Below are 17737 nucleotides of genomic sequence, written 5' to 3'. Positions count from 1 at the left end.
TTGACTTTGACTATTAGAGAAACAAGGGTTACACCATCTTTTTCAATGAAGTGAAGGGCAGCCACATGTAGAATTAATAACTACCTTCCCTACCTTCCAAAACAGCACGTAAGATAAAAGCAAATCAAACAGAATCCGCAGAGCCAAGAAGAGAGAAAATAAATGAAGCAGCAACAAAAGTTCTTTTTAAGGAATTTTTTTAAATGACAGCAGATCAAACATATATATTATGACAATACACTGAATTCCACTATTAAAAGACTAGGACTCTCAGAGTGGGTGAATAAACAAGATCCATCCATAGTCTACTTCCAAGAGATACCTCCAACAAAAAGAAATGAAAAAGAGGAACAACAAAAGGATGTGCCCAGGTCCATGGGAACCAGAGAGAAAGAGAGATAAACCAACACTGATTTCAGAAAATCCCAAGGCAGAAATCATTAATGAAGCTCAACATGGCGATTTATATTCATAAAAGTTTCAATCCATAACCAATGCTACTCAATAAACAGTCTTTGTGAGTCAAATGACAAGGGCTCAAACGCTGACCAATTTCCAGAGAGAAATGGACAGAAATACAGTAGTTCTGGGAGACCCTAACCAACCCATCCAAATAAAGTACCCAAGGCTCCTGAAATGCAAAATAAGGTTTGTAAGATAGATAGCACACTACTCCAAGTGTCCAAGGGGTATCTCAGGAAAATTCAACCAGACTTGCCCATTTATCCATCTATCAATCCATCCACTCACCCACCCACCTACCCCATTTATTCATTCATTCATCCATCCATCCCATTTTTCCATCCATCCACCCATTCATCCATCCATCCCCAAACCCACTCACCCACCCCACCCCTCACTCGTCCATCCATCCATACCGTGCGCACTGACAATCTACTCCACACTAGGCACTGGGGATCCAGTGGAATACAAAGATAGGATACTCCTTAATAGGAATTTTACAGACTCCCTCCAGGCACAAAGGAGAAAAGAATAAGTAGACAAAGTAATTAAAAAGAGTCATGGTGATAAACAACGGAACATGACTGCATTTAAAAGGAGTAGCAAGGTATCAGCTAAGGTCTATGATTTTCATCCAGCGTGACATCTGAGGACCAGTGAGCAAGGGATGGTTCTTGAGGAGATTTCATTTTAGTAAGAGGAAGTCCAGAAAATAAACAAGAGAACAAGAATACTATTTCAGATGGTGGTAAATGGCATGAAGAAGGTAAGATACAACAATGGACAAGAACATGTTTGGGGCAGGAAAGACACTGATAATTTGGATAGTCATCAGAGGCCCCTAAAAGAAGGGGGGCATCGGATCTGAGAGCCTCCAGGAGCAGCGGGCTGGCAAAGGCCAGGGCAGAAAGATGCCTGGGAGCCATCCCCTGCCAGGGTGTTTGGGTGTTATTCTTGGAACCATGGGAAGCCTCTAGATCTACCTAGATAGTCTGAGAGGTAACTTCCTGCGGGTCTGCTCGAGCCCTGAAGACACCATGGGTTCCTTACATATTCATACACCCTTCTAAGCCAGAGCTACCTATATAGGCTGACTTGCTGCTTCCAGAGAGGCTCAGATGGTAAATCCTGCTCTAATTACACTGGTAATTACGAAGTGACACTTGCTGGGCAGAAAAGAGCACTCCTTCTGTTAGGAAATGATCCCTGGGAAGCCAGTCACAGCCTCTCTAACAGGGAGGGTGCTGTGAATTTACAAACAGCTGATGGAAGGAGGTGAGACCCAGTCCACACAGGGAGCACAGGCATCATCATGAAAAGTAAAGAGCCTAGGTTTTGGGAAGGACTCCTCTGAGCATTCACACCTCCACTCCCTGTTCTGGAGACAGCATTAGAAAGAGAGAAAATACTCCATGGTTAGTTAGGCCTAGATTTTAATCCTTGTCCTGGCCTCAGTGAGCTGGGTGACCTGGGATGGTTATTTGCCTCTCCGAGCGTGAGGCTCTCCATGCACAAATGGGTTTAACAACTACCTTTCTTGTGAGGGTACACCTGCACACAGTAGGTGTCTGGAAAATGCCAGACCCTTCTCTCCAGGTTCTCCCCACACCTCTTGGTTGGAAGCTCAGAAGGGAGGAGGAAGGAAAGCAGGATAAAAGAAAGAACAGCGGATCACGCAGTTATTATGCTACCTGGTGATGCTGGAAGGGCGTTAAACAGCCAGCGATAATAAGATTCTTGGCCTGTGTTCCCTGTGACGGCAAATAACAGAGACATGAGAACAGAGCATCCATCAGAGCTCACAGAGGAGACAGACGAAGGTAGGTGATCAAAGGAATAAATCCACTGCAATCTGAGAAACAGCCTGCCTGCTTTCATCCATCTGGGAGGTGACATGAGGACTCACGCTCTAGCCAAAAACATTCTTTTCTACCCAAACTACCATGGGCGTGGCAGATTTCTAGAACAGATCCCCTCAGGGCTAATCAATCTTCTCCTTGGTCTGGCCATGTCTCCAGTGCCTCAGCGCCCACTCTGAGCTAAGCTTTAGAAATAACGCCACTGCCAAGGAGATTTATCCATTTTAAAAGGTCAGAGAATTACTGTCATTAAAGCTTGTGCATGAAGCAGGTATACATATGCCCTAGCTCCCCCTTTATGGCCCTCAGGAGAGGGGGACCTAGGGAAGGAAATGAGGGTCCAGGAAGTTATCTTCCAGGCAAAGCATTTCACTACTTGGTGCCTAGGGAGCCACGGACTCCTCACGGGTGGGACACACCCACCTATGCCACCTTCATCACCCTCTCACCTTAGAAGGATCAGTCTCTCAGAAGAGCTGCCACAGAAGCTAGGACCTGGACCTTCCCTGTCCAGTTTTGTAGAGCATCCCTCTGATGGAAAGAAGGATGAACAACTCCACACAAGAGATCTAGACCTCACACCCCAGTCACTGACATACTGACAAGGCCAGGATGCAGAATCAGTTAAAAAAAACCTACCACTACCACCTTGAGCTAAACACCAGTTAATCTGTTTTTGCTACATGCTGGTTAGTAAACCACTAGGAAAAGACGAATGAAATGCCATTGCCCGGGGCGCCTGAGTGGCTCAATGGGTTAAGCCTCTGCCTTCAGCTCAGGTCAGGATCTCAGGGTCCTGAGATCAAGCTCTGTGTCGGGCTCTCTGCTGAGCAGGGAGCATGTTTCTCCCTCTCTCTTTCTGCCTGCCTCTGCCTATTTGTGATTTCTCTGTCAAATAAATAAATAAAATCTTTAAAAAAAAAAAAAGAAAGAAAGGCCACTGCCCCAGTAGGAATTCCCATTTTCTCATGGTCAAGTAAGAAATTTGGAGCACCCCAAAATGCTCTGGGGATGTGTGGTTCTGGGAAAACAAGAACTGTAATGAGGGTTTTGTTTTTTTTTAAGGTGGGGGGAACAATCACTGCATTAGTGTGGAAAATGTGGTACCTGGGGGGAGTCTAGAGAAACCAGCAAACACATGAGGAAGAATCCAGGCTGCAAAGTTGCACAGACTGAGATTCAAATCCCAGCTCTGCCAGTTACAAGCTGTGTGACTGTGGGTAAGTCACCTCATCCCTCTGGGCTTCTGCCCTGCATGACAGAAAGGGGGACGATGAGATCTAGTCTGTCTAGGTGCCAGGGAGATTTAGGCTAATATAAGTGTTGCTCACAGCTAATGTCCAATGAATTGATATTACTTTGTCAAGTTAACATTGTCAGTCCTTATTTTTATATACATACATGTGTATCCAGAGACACAGAGTGAGAGAGAAAAACTGAGTAACTCCAGCAACCAACCTATGAAAAAGCCAACTCAATCAAATGACCCAGCAACAACACAGACTTTCCAAAGTTTAGAAGTCAAGATGCCCAATGGAAAAGGAGGGTCTATCAGAAACTAGGAAACCCACTGGTTGGCCAAGAATGATACAACTGGTTCCTTGAGGTTAGGAGAGCCTGCCTGTCATCCTCTGTGCTCTCCACGCTTGCTTTGCCCAGTACCGTGCACAGACTAGAATGTGCTAACCAGGGATGATGCCCCCAACTGCAGGACAGCATGGTAGTTGAAAATAGGGGCCCTGGGCTTTAAATCCCAGCCAACACTGGAGTGACCTTGCTGAGATTCAACTTCCTGGTTAAAAGAAGGAAACACTTTGGCATTTCTTCACAAAGTTAAACACAGAATTACTCTATGACCCTGCAATTCTACTCCTAGGTGTCTATCCAAAGTAATTAAAAACAGGTGTTCAAATATTTGTGCATGCCTGTTCACAGCAGCACTATTCGCAATTGCGAAAATACCCACCACCAGATGAGTGGATAAACCAATGTGGCACGTCCGTACGATGGACTGTTGTCCGGCCATAAAGGGAATGAAGTACCAACACATGCCACAATGTGGATGAATCTGGTAAACGTTATGCTTAGTGAGAGAAACTGATCACGCAAGGCCACATGTGTGTGTATGAATCATATGAATGTGTGATTCCATTCACATGAGATGTTCAGAACAGACAAATCCACGGAGACAGAAAGTAGATTAGTGGTTGTCAGGGGCCAGGCCAGGGGAAACACGGAGTGACTGCTAACGTAGTTACCTTTGGGTGACGAAAATGCTTAGAAGCAGCAGTTGACAACGTTGTGAATGTACTAAATGTCACTAAATTGTTCATGTTGAAATGGTTACTTTCATGATACGTGTATTTTGCCTCAGTAAATTATTTTATTTATTCAAATTTTTCTACCCATAACTGGCAGCCAACAGCAGGAGCCCGGGGCAGAGGGCGCGGTGGTCTCCAACAGGCAGTGACACTGTGATCAGGAGAAGGAACGGGGGACCATAAAGCACCTGCTCGTCACCACTCAAACGACGGAGACCATCGATTTAGCCTCCTTCACCACCTCCATCAACTCCAGGCTGCCCATGGGCCAGCTCTGCACCTCTCTAGTCCCACCACACAGGAAATTTACATGTGTAATAAAAAGCCGCTATCTTGATACTAATCTTAGGAAGAAAAAAAATTCTTACATTGGTATTAATTTTCCTTCCCAGGTTTTAATTGAAGAGCGGATACAGTGTCATGAGGGAAATAAAACCTTACTTCATCTATCCAAGGGCCATGTGGCTTCATTAGAAGTTACATTAGCTCCTCATTAAGCAACAATAATAATGTGGAGTCGGAATCAAGGAAAAAAAATGCACTGCCCCAAGGTATAGATCCGTTTGGTTCAATTATATTCTTACATGGCCAAGTTCTGGTGGTTCCAATGCTAATAAAAATGTGTGATGCCAGAGGAGGTGGCTTCCTTCCTCTGCCTTCAAAGCTGAATGATGACACAGGGGCAAGGGCATGGCTTCCATCCTTACAACCACTCTCATCATCTCTAATCAGAGGCCATCTAACCGCTTACCCACCCACACCCTGGCAAAACCGACTTCTAGAGTTCATACATCAGTGGTGCCAAGCATGTCACCAGCATTCCCTGATCCATCGGCAGAGGCTCTTCTGGGTGGGGGGTGAATTCTGCTGTGGTTGATTATAGATGTCTGTGTCAGGCATGGGACTGGAGTGCTGTGTCTGATGGCATGTGTTCTAGTCATGCCCAGAAGCTCCTCCAACTGGGAGGGGAGCTTAAGAAAACTATCACCCTGACGATTCCCACCCCGCTCTTTGGTCACACCCTTACATGGCTGGGCTGGGTTAGCACAGTAATAGAGTACATGAGATTTTACTCCCTTCATTTTCATCAGACTGAACAAAAATCCCAACTCATGACAAATGAGTACTTACCTGACCCTCGACCAGGTCATATGGCAGGGACGGTAAATCCTGCATTAAAAAAAAAAAAAAATACAAAGACAAGAAACATTGAGTTTCACATTGCAACAACTGCTTTTCCTATGCTTTTCTCTTAGACAAAATAACTACATTCTTTGGAGAGAAATATTTGATTTATTCAATCCAAAAATGTTCATTGAGTGCGTAACGCATGCCAGGTGCTATATAGTCTCTGCATTTATAACAATGAACTAGTTCCTGCCGTAGAGTGGGAAAGAGAAGAGGGAGAACATAGCAAATAAGGAAGGTAAGAAGTAACTAACAGATGAAGATAGTATCAGACAGTGATAAGTCTGAAGATGATAAAATGGGTTATGGGGGACAGAGTGAGGACTGCTACTATAGATTGGGGGGGTCGGGGTAGCAGGAATTGAGACTGAATGACAAGAAGGAGCCAGACATATCTGGAATAGGTATTTCCAATGCAGGGACAGCAGGTACAAAGGCCCTGGGGCAGGCACACATAGGAGAGGGTCAGCCAACAGGAAGGCTGAAGTGGCTGGAAGTAATCAGATATTAAAGAGGCAAGCAGGGTCCAGATTGCATCTGGCCTTGAAGGCTGACATATAAATTTAGGTGTTTTTCTAATAAGCAAGTTAGGAAGCCACAGGAAGATGCAAAGTATCTTTTCACAGTACCAAGGAGCCCCAGCGGAGTGGACTGATCTATGCACATGCCCCCCTTATCCTCGGAATGCTGAGCCAGCTCCCAACACAGGAAGGGCCCTGGCTGAGTCGGAAGAGAAAAGATGAGTTGCAGAGACACTTTATGGAATGCAAATTTCAGGGCCAGCCTGCTCCTGTGCCCAGGATATCACCCTTCAGGCCAAGATGATTTCCCACCCAAAGGGTGAGAAGGTAATGCAAGTGGCCCTTTTCCATGCCTGAAGCTCACATCAAGCCTTTCATCATACGCCTGTGGACTTTACCACTACCTGGGAATCCAAGACAGAGAAACAAGAAAATCCCTTTCCTGGACTCTGCCCAGGTGAGGATAACCCCCTCGGCACTGGCTGGTCCCAGGGAGGTTTCATGACCTACCAAGCCGCATCGAGGAGTTGAACCAACCAGCACCCAAAAGGCCAAGGTCTGCTTCCCAAGGTCTCAGGTCCAAGTGACCTGGCCACCTAGACAAGGAAACATCCAGCCCTTACCTCCCATCAGCACCTTGAGCGTCAGACTCCTCATTCTACTTCACAGGGTGGTATGCAGTTTAAATGAGACACCACACGCCCAGATTATAGACTGCACTCAGCAAAGGCCTAAATGTTAAGAGCCATTATAGCACGTTTATTATCATTACCAATCAAGGCCATGACCAAAAGACTGACAATGAACATGGGCTAGGACCAGTCAGCACAGTCCATTTACATGAAGAAAAACGCTAGGGGGTATGACTAGGCTAGAGCTATAGTTATGAAATAGGCAATCTGTAGGGTAGATGTCGGAAACATGAAGGAAGAGCTCCTTTTCTTCCTATCCCCGCCCAAAGGGTGATACACCCAGGCATGCTGGTGGCTTTTCTCTCCTGTTTGCAAGGTGTACACAGGAGGGCTTTTCCTGCCTGCCTATGCCTGCCAGGGCAGCTTTGGGAATGCTACCCTGGCCACTCAGGTGGGTCTCTGGCCTCAAACTTACAAGGGAGGTACACATGGAGAGTGTAAGGCTGAGCCTGAGGTCTACGTACACAGGGGACATGAATGTAGACCTTTCCCCTGGGGTCCTCAGCCCTTCCTCCACCAATAACCCCTCCCCTTCCTTATCTTCAAATGCTCCTTCAAACCAGATCCTTCCCTGGGCCCAGAAACGTATTCAAAGCTCACCCTTCTTTCCCTTGCTCCTTTACCCTCCTTACAAACAACCAAGCTCTGTTCTCTATGCTTCTTCCATGCACCCTCCAGGACCGAGCTCAACCCGAGATACACTATAAGGAGCACAAAGGACAAGGCCCCCAATGGCATTATGGTCTGGGGGAGGAGCAGATGACAAAATACAAGTGAGGCTACCACCCTGAAGAACAGTGTATAAGGCCCCTTCTTGCCCTCTTACTTGCTCCTCTGCGCCTGAAGCCCCTGCCCACCTAGTTAGCCTTATCGGACAACCACGGCTCCTCCTAGAAGCCAACTTGGCAGGAGCCCTCCACAGGGGCTCTTCACTCCCTTCTTCAACCGCTGTCTTGACCAGAGTGCTTCCTTATGGAGGTCCTTTTCCTGGAATACCAGCAACCTCTGCACAAATCTTACTCACCCTTCCCTGGGACCACTTTCTCTCTAATCCCCTTGGGACCCCAGTTCCCATCTCCTCCAGGACCCTTGAGTGTCTGCACCTAGTATTGACTATTCCCCTTAGCTCCAGATCCCACAAACTGACTGTCCCCTCCTCTCTCCAAGTACCACTGACATTTCACCTCTTCAGGACCCAAGCCAAGCTCTCCTCTTGCCACAAGCTGCACCTCCTTCATCTCAGGGCTCTCCCAGTCCACTGAGCCTGAAGCCCGGGTCCCTGCCTTTGCTTACCCCCACATTCAGTCCTGGCTGATCCACTGCAGCTGTGTCTCTTATACTGCACTCTTGTCCCCGGTCTGGTTACTGCATAATAATTGCATAATAATAGACTCTTCAAAGGCTTCTGGACACGTCTCTGTGCTGCTGAAAACAATTTGGCTGAAAGCAAGGAGACCAGCAGGACAATTTGGTCAAAATGAATATTTGTGGCCATTGTTTTCTAGATGTTGGTCATCTTGGTATGCCATGAAGTGGTTTTAAAGGCTTTTTATGCATCTTTAACCACTTGGATCTGTTTATGCCCCATATTAAGAGTTTCATTTTATTTTGTTTAAGAAATCAAAGCCCCCAGAAAAAAAAAAAAAAGAAATCAAAGCCCAGTATTGCCAAGCTCATCTGTAATTAATGGCAGACATGGGGCAATGAAAAGAAAGAGTCTCCTATAAAAAACTCATTTATAGCATTCATCTAGATGAGCTTCATGAACAGTCCCTTGAAAAGCAATGTATGTGCTTTGTGTCAATGTGCTGCCCTGTGAAAATCCATTTTGCAGGATGTATGATCCTGGAAAGGTAGGGTGTCAATTGAATTTACATAAATCAAAATCAGTATTATTTTCTCCACCACTCTTTTCTGAATTATAAATGAAGTCCCTACACTCTCCAAAGTCACCCCTGAAATGATAATCATGGATGCAATTTTGACATGTGTTCTTCCTGCCTCTTCCTACAGATGTACAAACATACTTGCCCAGAGATGCGCGTGTGTGCGCGCGCACACACACACACACACACACACAAATATACTTTAACTTTAAAAAATGGATCAGAGCTGTAGATATTGACCTGCATGCTTGTTTTTGCTTCTTAAAATCTTACCCATAGAGTGTGAATATCTTTTCCATGTACTTTTCCAGTTCATGTAGGTTGGGTCTCTCAATTTCAGCACTGTTGACAATTTGGATTGGATAATTCTTTATTGCAGGAGGTGCCAAGGGCTCCCTGAGGGACCTTTCAGATCCAGAAAGAACCCCTGACGTGGAACCATCTCTTTTCCTTTTTTAACAGCTGCATACAATTCCATACCATGGGTGTAATCTAACTATCCCCATACCCATTGACATTTAAAATCTATTTTAAATTCATCAGAGGAACCTGATGGTTAAAAAAATTGCAAGGTATCAAGAGTCATTTTACTCTGTCTTTGTGGTAAAATTTGAGATACTGTGTATGGGGTTTGTTAAAACAGGCAGGTCCTCTGTGTGCATTAGGCAGTTCTATCGGTTTCTTTTATGTTTGTTCGTGTGATGTGGGCATGGACAGAAGTCCACCTGGGTCAGGGGAAGATAGGTGATCTTTACTGCCATGACAGCACAGGGAGGTGGCACTCTCATGCACCATTGGCAGGGGCAGCACTTGGCAACACCTGTCTGGCGGGCAATCAGGCAAAACAGATCAAGAGCCGTCACCCTGTCTGACAATCTATTTCTTGTTCAGTAAAATTAAGTGGAGAGCTCCGGTCTGTCCCTTCCCTTCTCTTTAGGCTAGATGAACTCACTGAAGCTAGATGGCTCTTAAAGATAAATGCCCGGTCCTTCTCAGAAACACAATTAATGAGCTCAGAGACTGCTTAAACCGAGATGAAATGTGAGATTAACAGACGCAGGGCCATCTATCCACCCTGCCAACAGGCTATCTCTTCCTCGCCGGGCTGTTTCATTAGACGCCGCCAAGGAAACCCACCAAATGCACCATGGCTATCGGGGCTATTTTTGAGATAATTGCAAGGCTTGGGCTTCGATCCACTTAAATCAGAAATATGGGACAGAGAAGGATTAAGGTGAACCCTACCCCTTTCTCCTCTGCCAAAAATGTCCCAACAGGCTTTAAAGGGAAGAGAAAACCTCATGAAACTTTCATCAGAGCCTGGTTGGTTTTTTGCAGGAGCTGTGGGGCCTGAAGTTCCAATTCTGAACAGTGCCCGGTACAATAATTAGGCACCTTTCCTCCCTGCAGGGCTTCTGGTCTCCTCACCGCCCCCCTTCTCTCCATGTCTGGGAACCAGAATTGCCTTAAGGGGAAGGCAGGAGAGAGGAAGAGAAGGAAGGAGGGAGAAGGGCAGACAACAGTTCAGAACAGGATCCTGTGCCCTCACTACACTCTGGAATTACCAAACCAGACTTTCTATCGGCGCTCAGATGTCACTACTACGCACACTCTTAAAAACTGAATCCAGTCTCTGTTCGCATAACCTTGCAGGCAGGTAGACCGCAACAGGGTTGAGTCCCCTCTAGGTTGGCTTTCCCTTTTCCACTCCAGTCTGCAATCTCCCAGAAAGCACACCCAGAGTTCAAAACTGCAGGAGCCCCTCAGAAACGACCTGGCTTGCCTGAAGCTTCGACATCCCTCTCCCCAGTGGGGGAAAGATGAGAAACGGTATTTCTGCAGACCCTCTTTTCCTTGTCATCCGCTCCGTGAGCAGAATTTCAACCTTGACATCGGTTTATGTGTCCCCTCGCCCCAACCCTGACAAGCACAAAAACGTTGGGAGATCAAGCAACGATGATAATCGTGAGAGCTACTAAGTGAAGCCCAAGCAGGGGACGCACTTTGCTCCTGCAATGGGATTAGAACTTGGATGAATCTTTGTGCTTTTCCTTTGTGCCCTTCCTTACAGAAGGCTTTTCATCAGTCAGAGGCCTCCACCTTGCCTGAGGGAGGATTTGGATTACTCTAGCAGGAGTGAAAAGATAAAGAGACAGTGTTCGGTCTTCATTTCCCAAGGAATATGCCAAACCAATGCCTATACAACATTCTAGCCATTGGAGGGAGATCCAGATACCCAGGATGAGCCCAGGTGACCGTGCTCCATCACCATCTTCAGAACCTTCCACTAACGCAGCTGCCCAAAGACCGTAGAGGGTCCAGGACTCCCATTCACTCACTGAGCCTTACAGAGCTCCAAAAACTTCATGTGCTCCCCTTTTTCAGTGGTGCCCCTCCTTTTTCAAGGGGGATATACAGCCCTTTAAGAGACAGAAAGAGTGGGGCGCCTGGGTGGCTCAGTGGGTTAAGCCGCTGCCTTCGGCTCAGGTCATGATCCCAGGTCCTGGGTTCGAGCCCCGCATCGGGCTTTCTGCTCAGCTGGGAGCCTGCTTCCTCCTCTCTCTCTGCCTGCCTCTCTGCTTACTTGTGATTTCTCTCTGTCAAATAAATAAATAAAATCTTTAAAAAAAAAAAAAAAGAGACAGAAAGAGTTATAATGGTGTACATGGGACAGCAGTGAACTCCACCCCATTGAAACATTAAATCCTCATAAAAGACCCCCCAAAAGATGGTTATATTATTTATTATTATTATTATCATCATGCTTCACACATCACAAAAACAGAGAAGTAAAGTTCTCAGGGCTTTTATACTCAATGAGGTGGGATTCAAACCTGCTTTATCTGAGATTCTGATTCCAAGACGTCTCTCACCACTGATTCTATCATAGAAACGGAAGATCATACTTGGCATTGTGCAGAAGGACACACACTTGCCCACAGGTGGCTTCCAAGGAACTTAGTAAGATAAAACAAGTATTTAGGCAGAAATGGAATAATGTAACAGAGAGGCATGGTATACAGGACTCCAGATGAGCCAAGGAAGCAGGTCATCTGGGTCTTCCAGAAAACAGACACTAAGGTGGAGTCACATACACAGAAGATTTCCTGGGGAGTAACACAAGAGTAGGGGATTAAATAGTATTCCCCCCAAAAACGTATGTTCAATTCCTCCTAAGCCCCCAAAGTTTGTACATACTCCTTAGAAAAAAAGTCTCTGCAGATATAATCAAGGTAAGACAAGATCAAACTGGATTTGGGTGGGCTGTAAGAGCAAAAACAGTGTCCTTGTAAGAGAACATGGGAGACACAGACAGATAGGGGGTTGGGAGCGAAGCCATATGAAGACAGAGGCAGAGTCTGGAGGGACAATGCCACAAGCCAAGGAATGCCAGGGGCCACCAGAAACTGGGAGAGGCAAGGAAGGATCTTTTTCTAGAGCCTTGGGAGGGATCACAGCCCTGGCAACATCTTGAACTTCTGCCTCCAGGACTGAGAGGGATAAATTTCTGTTGTTTTAAGGCATGCTGTTTGTGACCATTTTTCAAAGAAGCAGCAGAACACTGATGGAGCTGTGAAAGAAGGGAGCCAGCAAGATTGGGCAGGGGAGCTGCCAGACATGCCTGCAGATCTGACAGTGTCTGACAACTCACTGGGGACTCAAGAGCCCAGGCTGCCCATTACAGGAGTCACGTGTCACACAAAAATGGCCAGGCTTTGGTACACAGTCTTGCGGTCATTGGCTGGGACCAACCTGAGAAGAGCAGGGCAGCTCCAGAGCTGAGGTGGGACTGCGGCCTCCATAGTTGGAGGCTGTCCTCTGCCCACACCATTCACGGCTGGGCCACAAGTCCTTCCTCGAAGGAGGAGTCTACATCTACCAGAGCTTGGACACAGGGATAACAATCAAAGTTCTGACCAAAGTTCCACCGTACTTTTAAATCCCCCAGTGTGTGACCCCCCCATCACGGAAGGAATCACTACCTGTTCTATGACTTGGCTGCTACAGACAATTCACTCACTCCACCACTGTTCCCTGCAGGCCTCCTGTGGCCCCACACCGTGCTCAGTGAACTGGTAATCCTGGGTGAGTCTGGAGCAGCTCCTCACCCCTGGCAACTGTATTCTAGCTGGGGGGGCAGAGCAGACTGAAAGGTGCTAAAGGTGAGGCTGGAGGGTCAGGTGGTCATAGTATCAAAAGGGCCTTAGAATCCATGGTAATTAGGAACCTGGAGCTTTTCCAAGTGCAAGGGGAAAATCACTGGACATGACAGCAAGGAGGGATGGAGGTATATGGAGAATGGTTCAGACAGAGCAGGAGTAGAAATAGCTTATCACTTAGGAAGCCCCTCTGGTTCCTGCAAAAGGTCATCAAAGTGTGAATGACAGCAGTGGAGATGGAAAAAAAAAAAGAGTCAAGGAATATTGTGGAGATACAATCAAGGGGACATGCTGGTGTGTCACAAGGGGTGTTTGTGTTGGGGGTCAAGGGGCCAGGAAAATATCATTATCCCTGATTTCCTGACTTGCATTTCTGGTGGACGGTGATCCTCATTATTGAGATGGGGAAGATTGCAGGGGGCGGGGAGTGGAGAGAGTCCTGATAGAGATTAAGAAACTGTTTGATAGACATGTGACATTTGAGAGTCCATGAGACATCCATTTAGATGGCAAAATAATAATAATAATAATAATAATGAAACATGTCCGTGTGGGATTCAGATGAGAAGCTGGAACCCAAATAGGAATTTGGGGATCTGAGAGACCTTAACAGTTGGTCTGACAAAGTGCTAAGGATTCTTTTTCTGTGTCATAATCTACTACATGGAGATGTGATAAAGTCTTGGGAGCCACCTAAACAGGTAAGCTGTACTTGCCATGCAGGCAGAACAGGGAGCAGCTGGTCAGGGACGCAGAGAAGACCTTTAACACAGAAGACAAGAGTCAAACCTAAAGACCCAGAGTCTTATCTAGCCCAGCTTCCAATGCATGCATGGGGCATCTGAGCACTGAGGCACAACAGATTAGAGGACACTCCTGGCTAGCATGTGGGAACCAGTCATCAGGAAAAGATGCTGACCAGGAATCTCTAAGCAAGTCATCAAGACGTCAGGGCACAGTCAGCATCATGCCCTTCTTAGCTCTTCAGAGACAAAGATTATGGGATACACTACAGGGGCAAAGAGTAGTTCAGAATATGGAAACATCTTGGTGAAAGGGAAAGAGTCTGGGATATTAAAAGCCAGGTGGTCCTGGTTTCTATTACTAGACCATGAGATCTATTAGCATAGTGTTTGTACCTGCCTTGTTCACTATGTTCCCAAACCCGGGAGCTCGAGAAAAGCCAGTGACACGAGTGGATGAGTGGATGGATGTGTGGGTGGATGGGTATGTCTAAATTCTACCATGTACCTTTGTTGTTAAGAATAAAGATGGCCAGGGACGCCTGGGTGGCTCAGTTGGTTAAGCAGCTGCCTTCGGCTCGGGTCATGATCCCAGCGTCCTGGAATCGAGTCCCACATCAGGCTCCTTGCTCATCGGGGAGCCTGCTTCTCCCTCTGCCTCTGCCTGCCATTCTGTCTGCCTGTGCTTGCTCTCTCTCCCTCTCTCTGACAAATAAATAAATAAAATCTTAAAAAAAAAAAAAAGAATAAAGATGGCCAAATTTAAGATTCCTTAAAAGCCTTGTGTCTATTTTGATTCATGCCAACTTGAAAGCACCTCCTTCAAGCAGCAGTAGAGGATCATAGTTAAAAATGTGAGTCACAGGGCGCCTGGGTGCTTCAGTGGGTTGGGCCTCTGCCTTCGGCTCAGGTCATGATCTCGGGGTCCTGGGATCGAGTCCTGCATCAGGCTCTCTGCTTGGCGGGGAGCCTGCCTCCTTCTCTCTCTGCCTGCCTCTCTGCCTACTTGTGATCTCTCTCTTTGTCAAACAAATAAATAAAATCTTTAAAAAAAAATGTGAGTCACACCGCCTATGATAGCCCCACCAAAGCCATGAGCCCCTGCATGTGTCTCCTAACCACCTTGAAACTCAGTTTTCACCTGTGTGAGGTATCATGATAATTGTACCTATTTCATTTGTCTGTAATGAGAACAAAATGAGAACAGATAATTCATGTACATTGCTTAGGACAATGTATGGCAAATAAAAGTACATGATAAATTACACATTCTCCTCCGCCTCATCCCTCTCTCCTCCTGCCATCAGACATCACTTCTCACCATGCTGTGCTGCCCTGCCCTCCTGGCTACACCACCCATCAGTAGGCCCCCACAGCCACTCACCTGTTCCCTTATTCCTGTGGGCTCTTATAAATTATCAGTGATGTGGAAGACAAGTACACACAGCACATGCTGGGCTGATTGTGCTAAAGCCTTCATAATACAACTCCAAGGAAGAGCATCTAGTACTTAATTTTTAAAATGTAATATATATTTAATGCAATATTAATATTTAACTCACTTAATGCAATATTTAATTTGGTATCTAATGCAAATAAAAATAGTAAACAGATTTATTAATGATTTACACAAGTGCTTGCCTATTCTGTTTTTAAAGCATTTTTCTGCCTAGAAGACAATCTTCTATTCCCCAGAAAGCAAATATGGGAGGGTTTTAGAGCTGGTTCTTGTAAGTGGGTCAGAGTTGTCATCCTGTGACTGGGCTTTACCAAGAAGCAGCAGCCATGGGTTTCAGTTAGTCATATAATTATAAGGGCATATTATGTGCTGGACACTGGGCTAAGATCTGAAGGGAAGAGAGATGGAGCCCTATTATCACAGAACTCACAATCCAGTAAGAAGATAAAATCTGTGACAACTTAAATAAGTGCTAGGAAGGGAACCCTACAGTAGTCACACCGAGCACTAGCAGGGAACCTAATCCAGACTTGGGGTGAGGTTGGAGTGTGATCAGGGAAGACTTCTCAGAGGAAGCAATACCTGAACTGAGATAACTTGGGGAAGGAGACAATGTTGCAGGCAGAGGGAAGAGTTGACACAAGGCTTCCAGGGACTGAATGTGTGCTTCCCAAATTCATACATGGAAGCCCTAATCCCCAAAAGTGATGGTCTGAAGAGGGGGGACCTTTGGCAGATGGTTAGGTGATGAAAGCAGAGCCCTTGCGAATGGGATTAGTGCTCTTACAGTACATGATGAGAGAGATGATGTATCTCTTCACCATGTGAGGGCACAGCAAGAAAGTCAACATCTTGAAGAGAGCTCTCACCATGCACCAGGTCAGCTGTGCCTTGATCTTGGGCTTCCAGCCTTCAGAACTGTGAGAAGTAAATGTTTGTCGTTTAAGTTGCACAGCCTATGATGCGCTGTTAAAGCAGTCCAAGCTGACTAAGATGAAATCCTGGAGACAGGGTTATGCCAGAGACCAGAGAAGTTCCTAAGTGCTGGAGAACAGAAAGGAAGTAGGAGTGTGCAGGGCTCTGTGGTCCCCAAGAAGGGGTTTGGATCTTATTCCAAACAAAGAGATTTAGCCACTGGAATGACATGACCAGGGCTGCAGGAATACTCCAGCTGGAAGACCGTTCCACAGCTAGCGTCTACTAAACTAACAACAGAAGACAGATGCCAAAGGCAACAGGAATGAAAATGGGCAGATTCAAGAAAAATTTAGGACACTGAATGGACAGGTTTTGGTGACCATGGTTTTGGTGTGGCAAGTGACAAAGAGGAACAAAGCAAAGATGATATGTAGGTTTTTAACAATTGGGTAGGTGTAGTAAATAGATGACGTTAGTCACCAATGTCATTGTTATCATGACTATCACCGTTACTGATGTCTTGGTGCCACCCTCAGGGACTACACAGAATAAATCTATTTCAAATTCCACAATACAACCTTTCAACTCTGTCTCCAAAAATAAATGCAACCCAGGAAAGGTGCCAAGTGTGACCATAAAATGGGTCTCTTCCTACATGAACCAAACGATCCAACAAAATGTTGAAATAACCTAAGTGTCCCCAAACAGGGGTCTAAGTGAAGTATAGCACAGATATACAACTGAATATTAAATAACCTTCAGAAATAATGCTCAAATGTTGTATTTAATGACATGGAGAAATGGGTTTAATGCATTGTAAAACTTTTTTTTTTGGTGTACATATATTAATCTCATTTTATTTATTTATTTATTTATTTTTTTTAAGATTTTATTTATTTATTTGACAGAGACAGATCACAAGTAGACAGAGAGGCAGGCAGAGAGAGAGAGAGAGAGGGAAGCAGGCTCCCCGCTGAGCAGAGAGCCTGATGCGGGACTCGATTCCAGGACCCTGAGATCATGACCTGAGCCGAAGGCAGCGACTTAACCCACTGAGCCACCCAGGCGCCCGATTAATCTCATTTTAACTAGGAATACTACTTTAATTAGTATCATTAGTATTTAATTATTATTAACTCATTTTAATTAGGAATACTATTTTAACACATAAAGAATAAAATATGCCACATTAACATTAGCTTTAATTTTTTTATTCTTTTATGTTTTCCCCTATTTTCTGATATTTTTCATAATATGCATGTATTACCATGGTATTCATAACATAAAAGCAAACAAAAACTCAGTTTTGATTTATTCAAAACAATACCTAATAACAATATTGGAAGCCTTGGATCAATGCTGTGAATTGTCCTCCCTAACTCAAGGGGCATAGTCAAGGGCTAATTATATCCCAAGACCAACAGCCTTTATTTCAAGAACTTATTTCTCAAGACCAGAGCTCTCCGGCCAAGCAACTTTCACCCAGTCTCTCTCTTCTAGTCATCATCATGGCCACACGGCCATCTTT

The 17737-nt window shown here is 45.5% G+C and overlaps 1 protein-coding gene across 5 annotated transcripts in view; it reads right to left on the bottom strand.

Annotated features, from left to right (window-relative positions):
- Positions 1–17737, bottom strand: part of RBFOX1 (RNA binding fox-1 homolog 1) — a 2072285-nt gene that overhangs the window by 1880800 nt on the left and 173748 nt on the right. For all 5 annotated transcript variants that reach the window (XM_047713056.1, XM_047713053.1, XM_047713055.1 and 2 more), the window contains exon 2: positions 5774–5812. In XM_047713056.1, coding sequence (XP_047569012.1) covers positions 5774–5812 — 39 coding nt within the window. The remainder of the gene's footprint in view (positions 1–5773; positions 5813–17737) is intronic.

This window comes from Lutra lutra, chromosome 18 (genome assembly GCF_902655055.1).
Source record: "Lutra lutra chromosome 18, mLutLut1.2, whole genome shotgun sequence".
NCBI lineage: Eukaryota > Metazoa > Chordata > Mammalia > Carnivora > Mustelidae > Lutra > Lutra lutra.
This window is presented reverse-complemented; position numbering and strand designations above follow the sequence as displayed.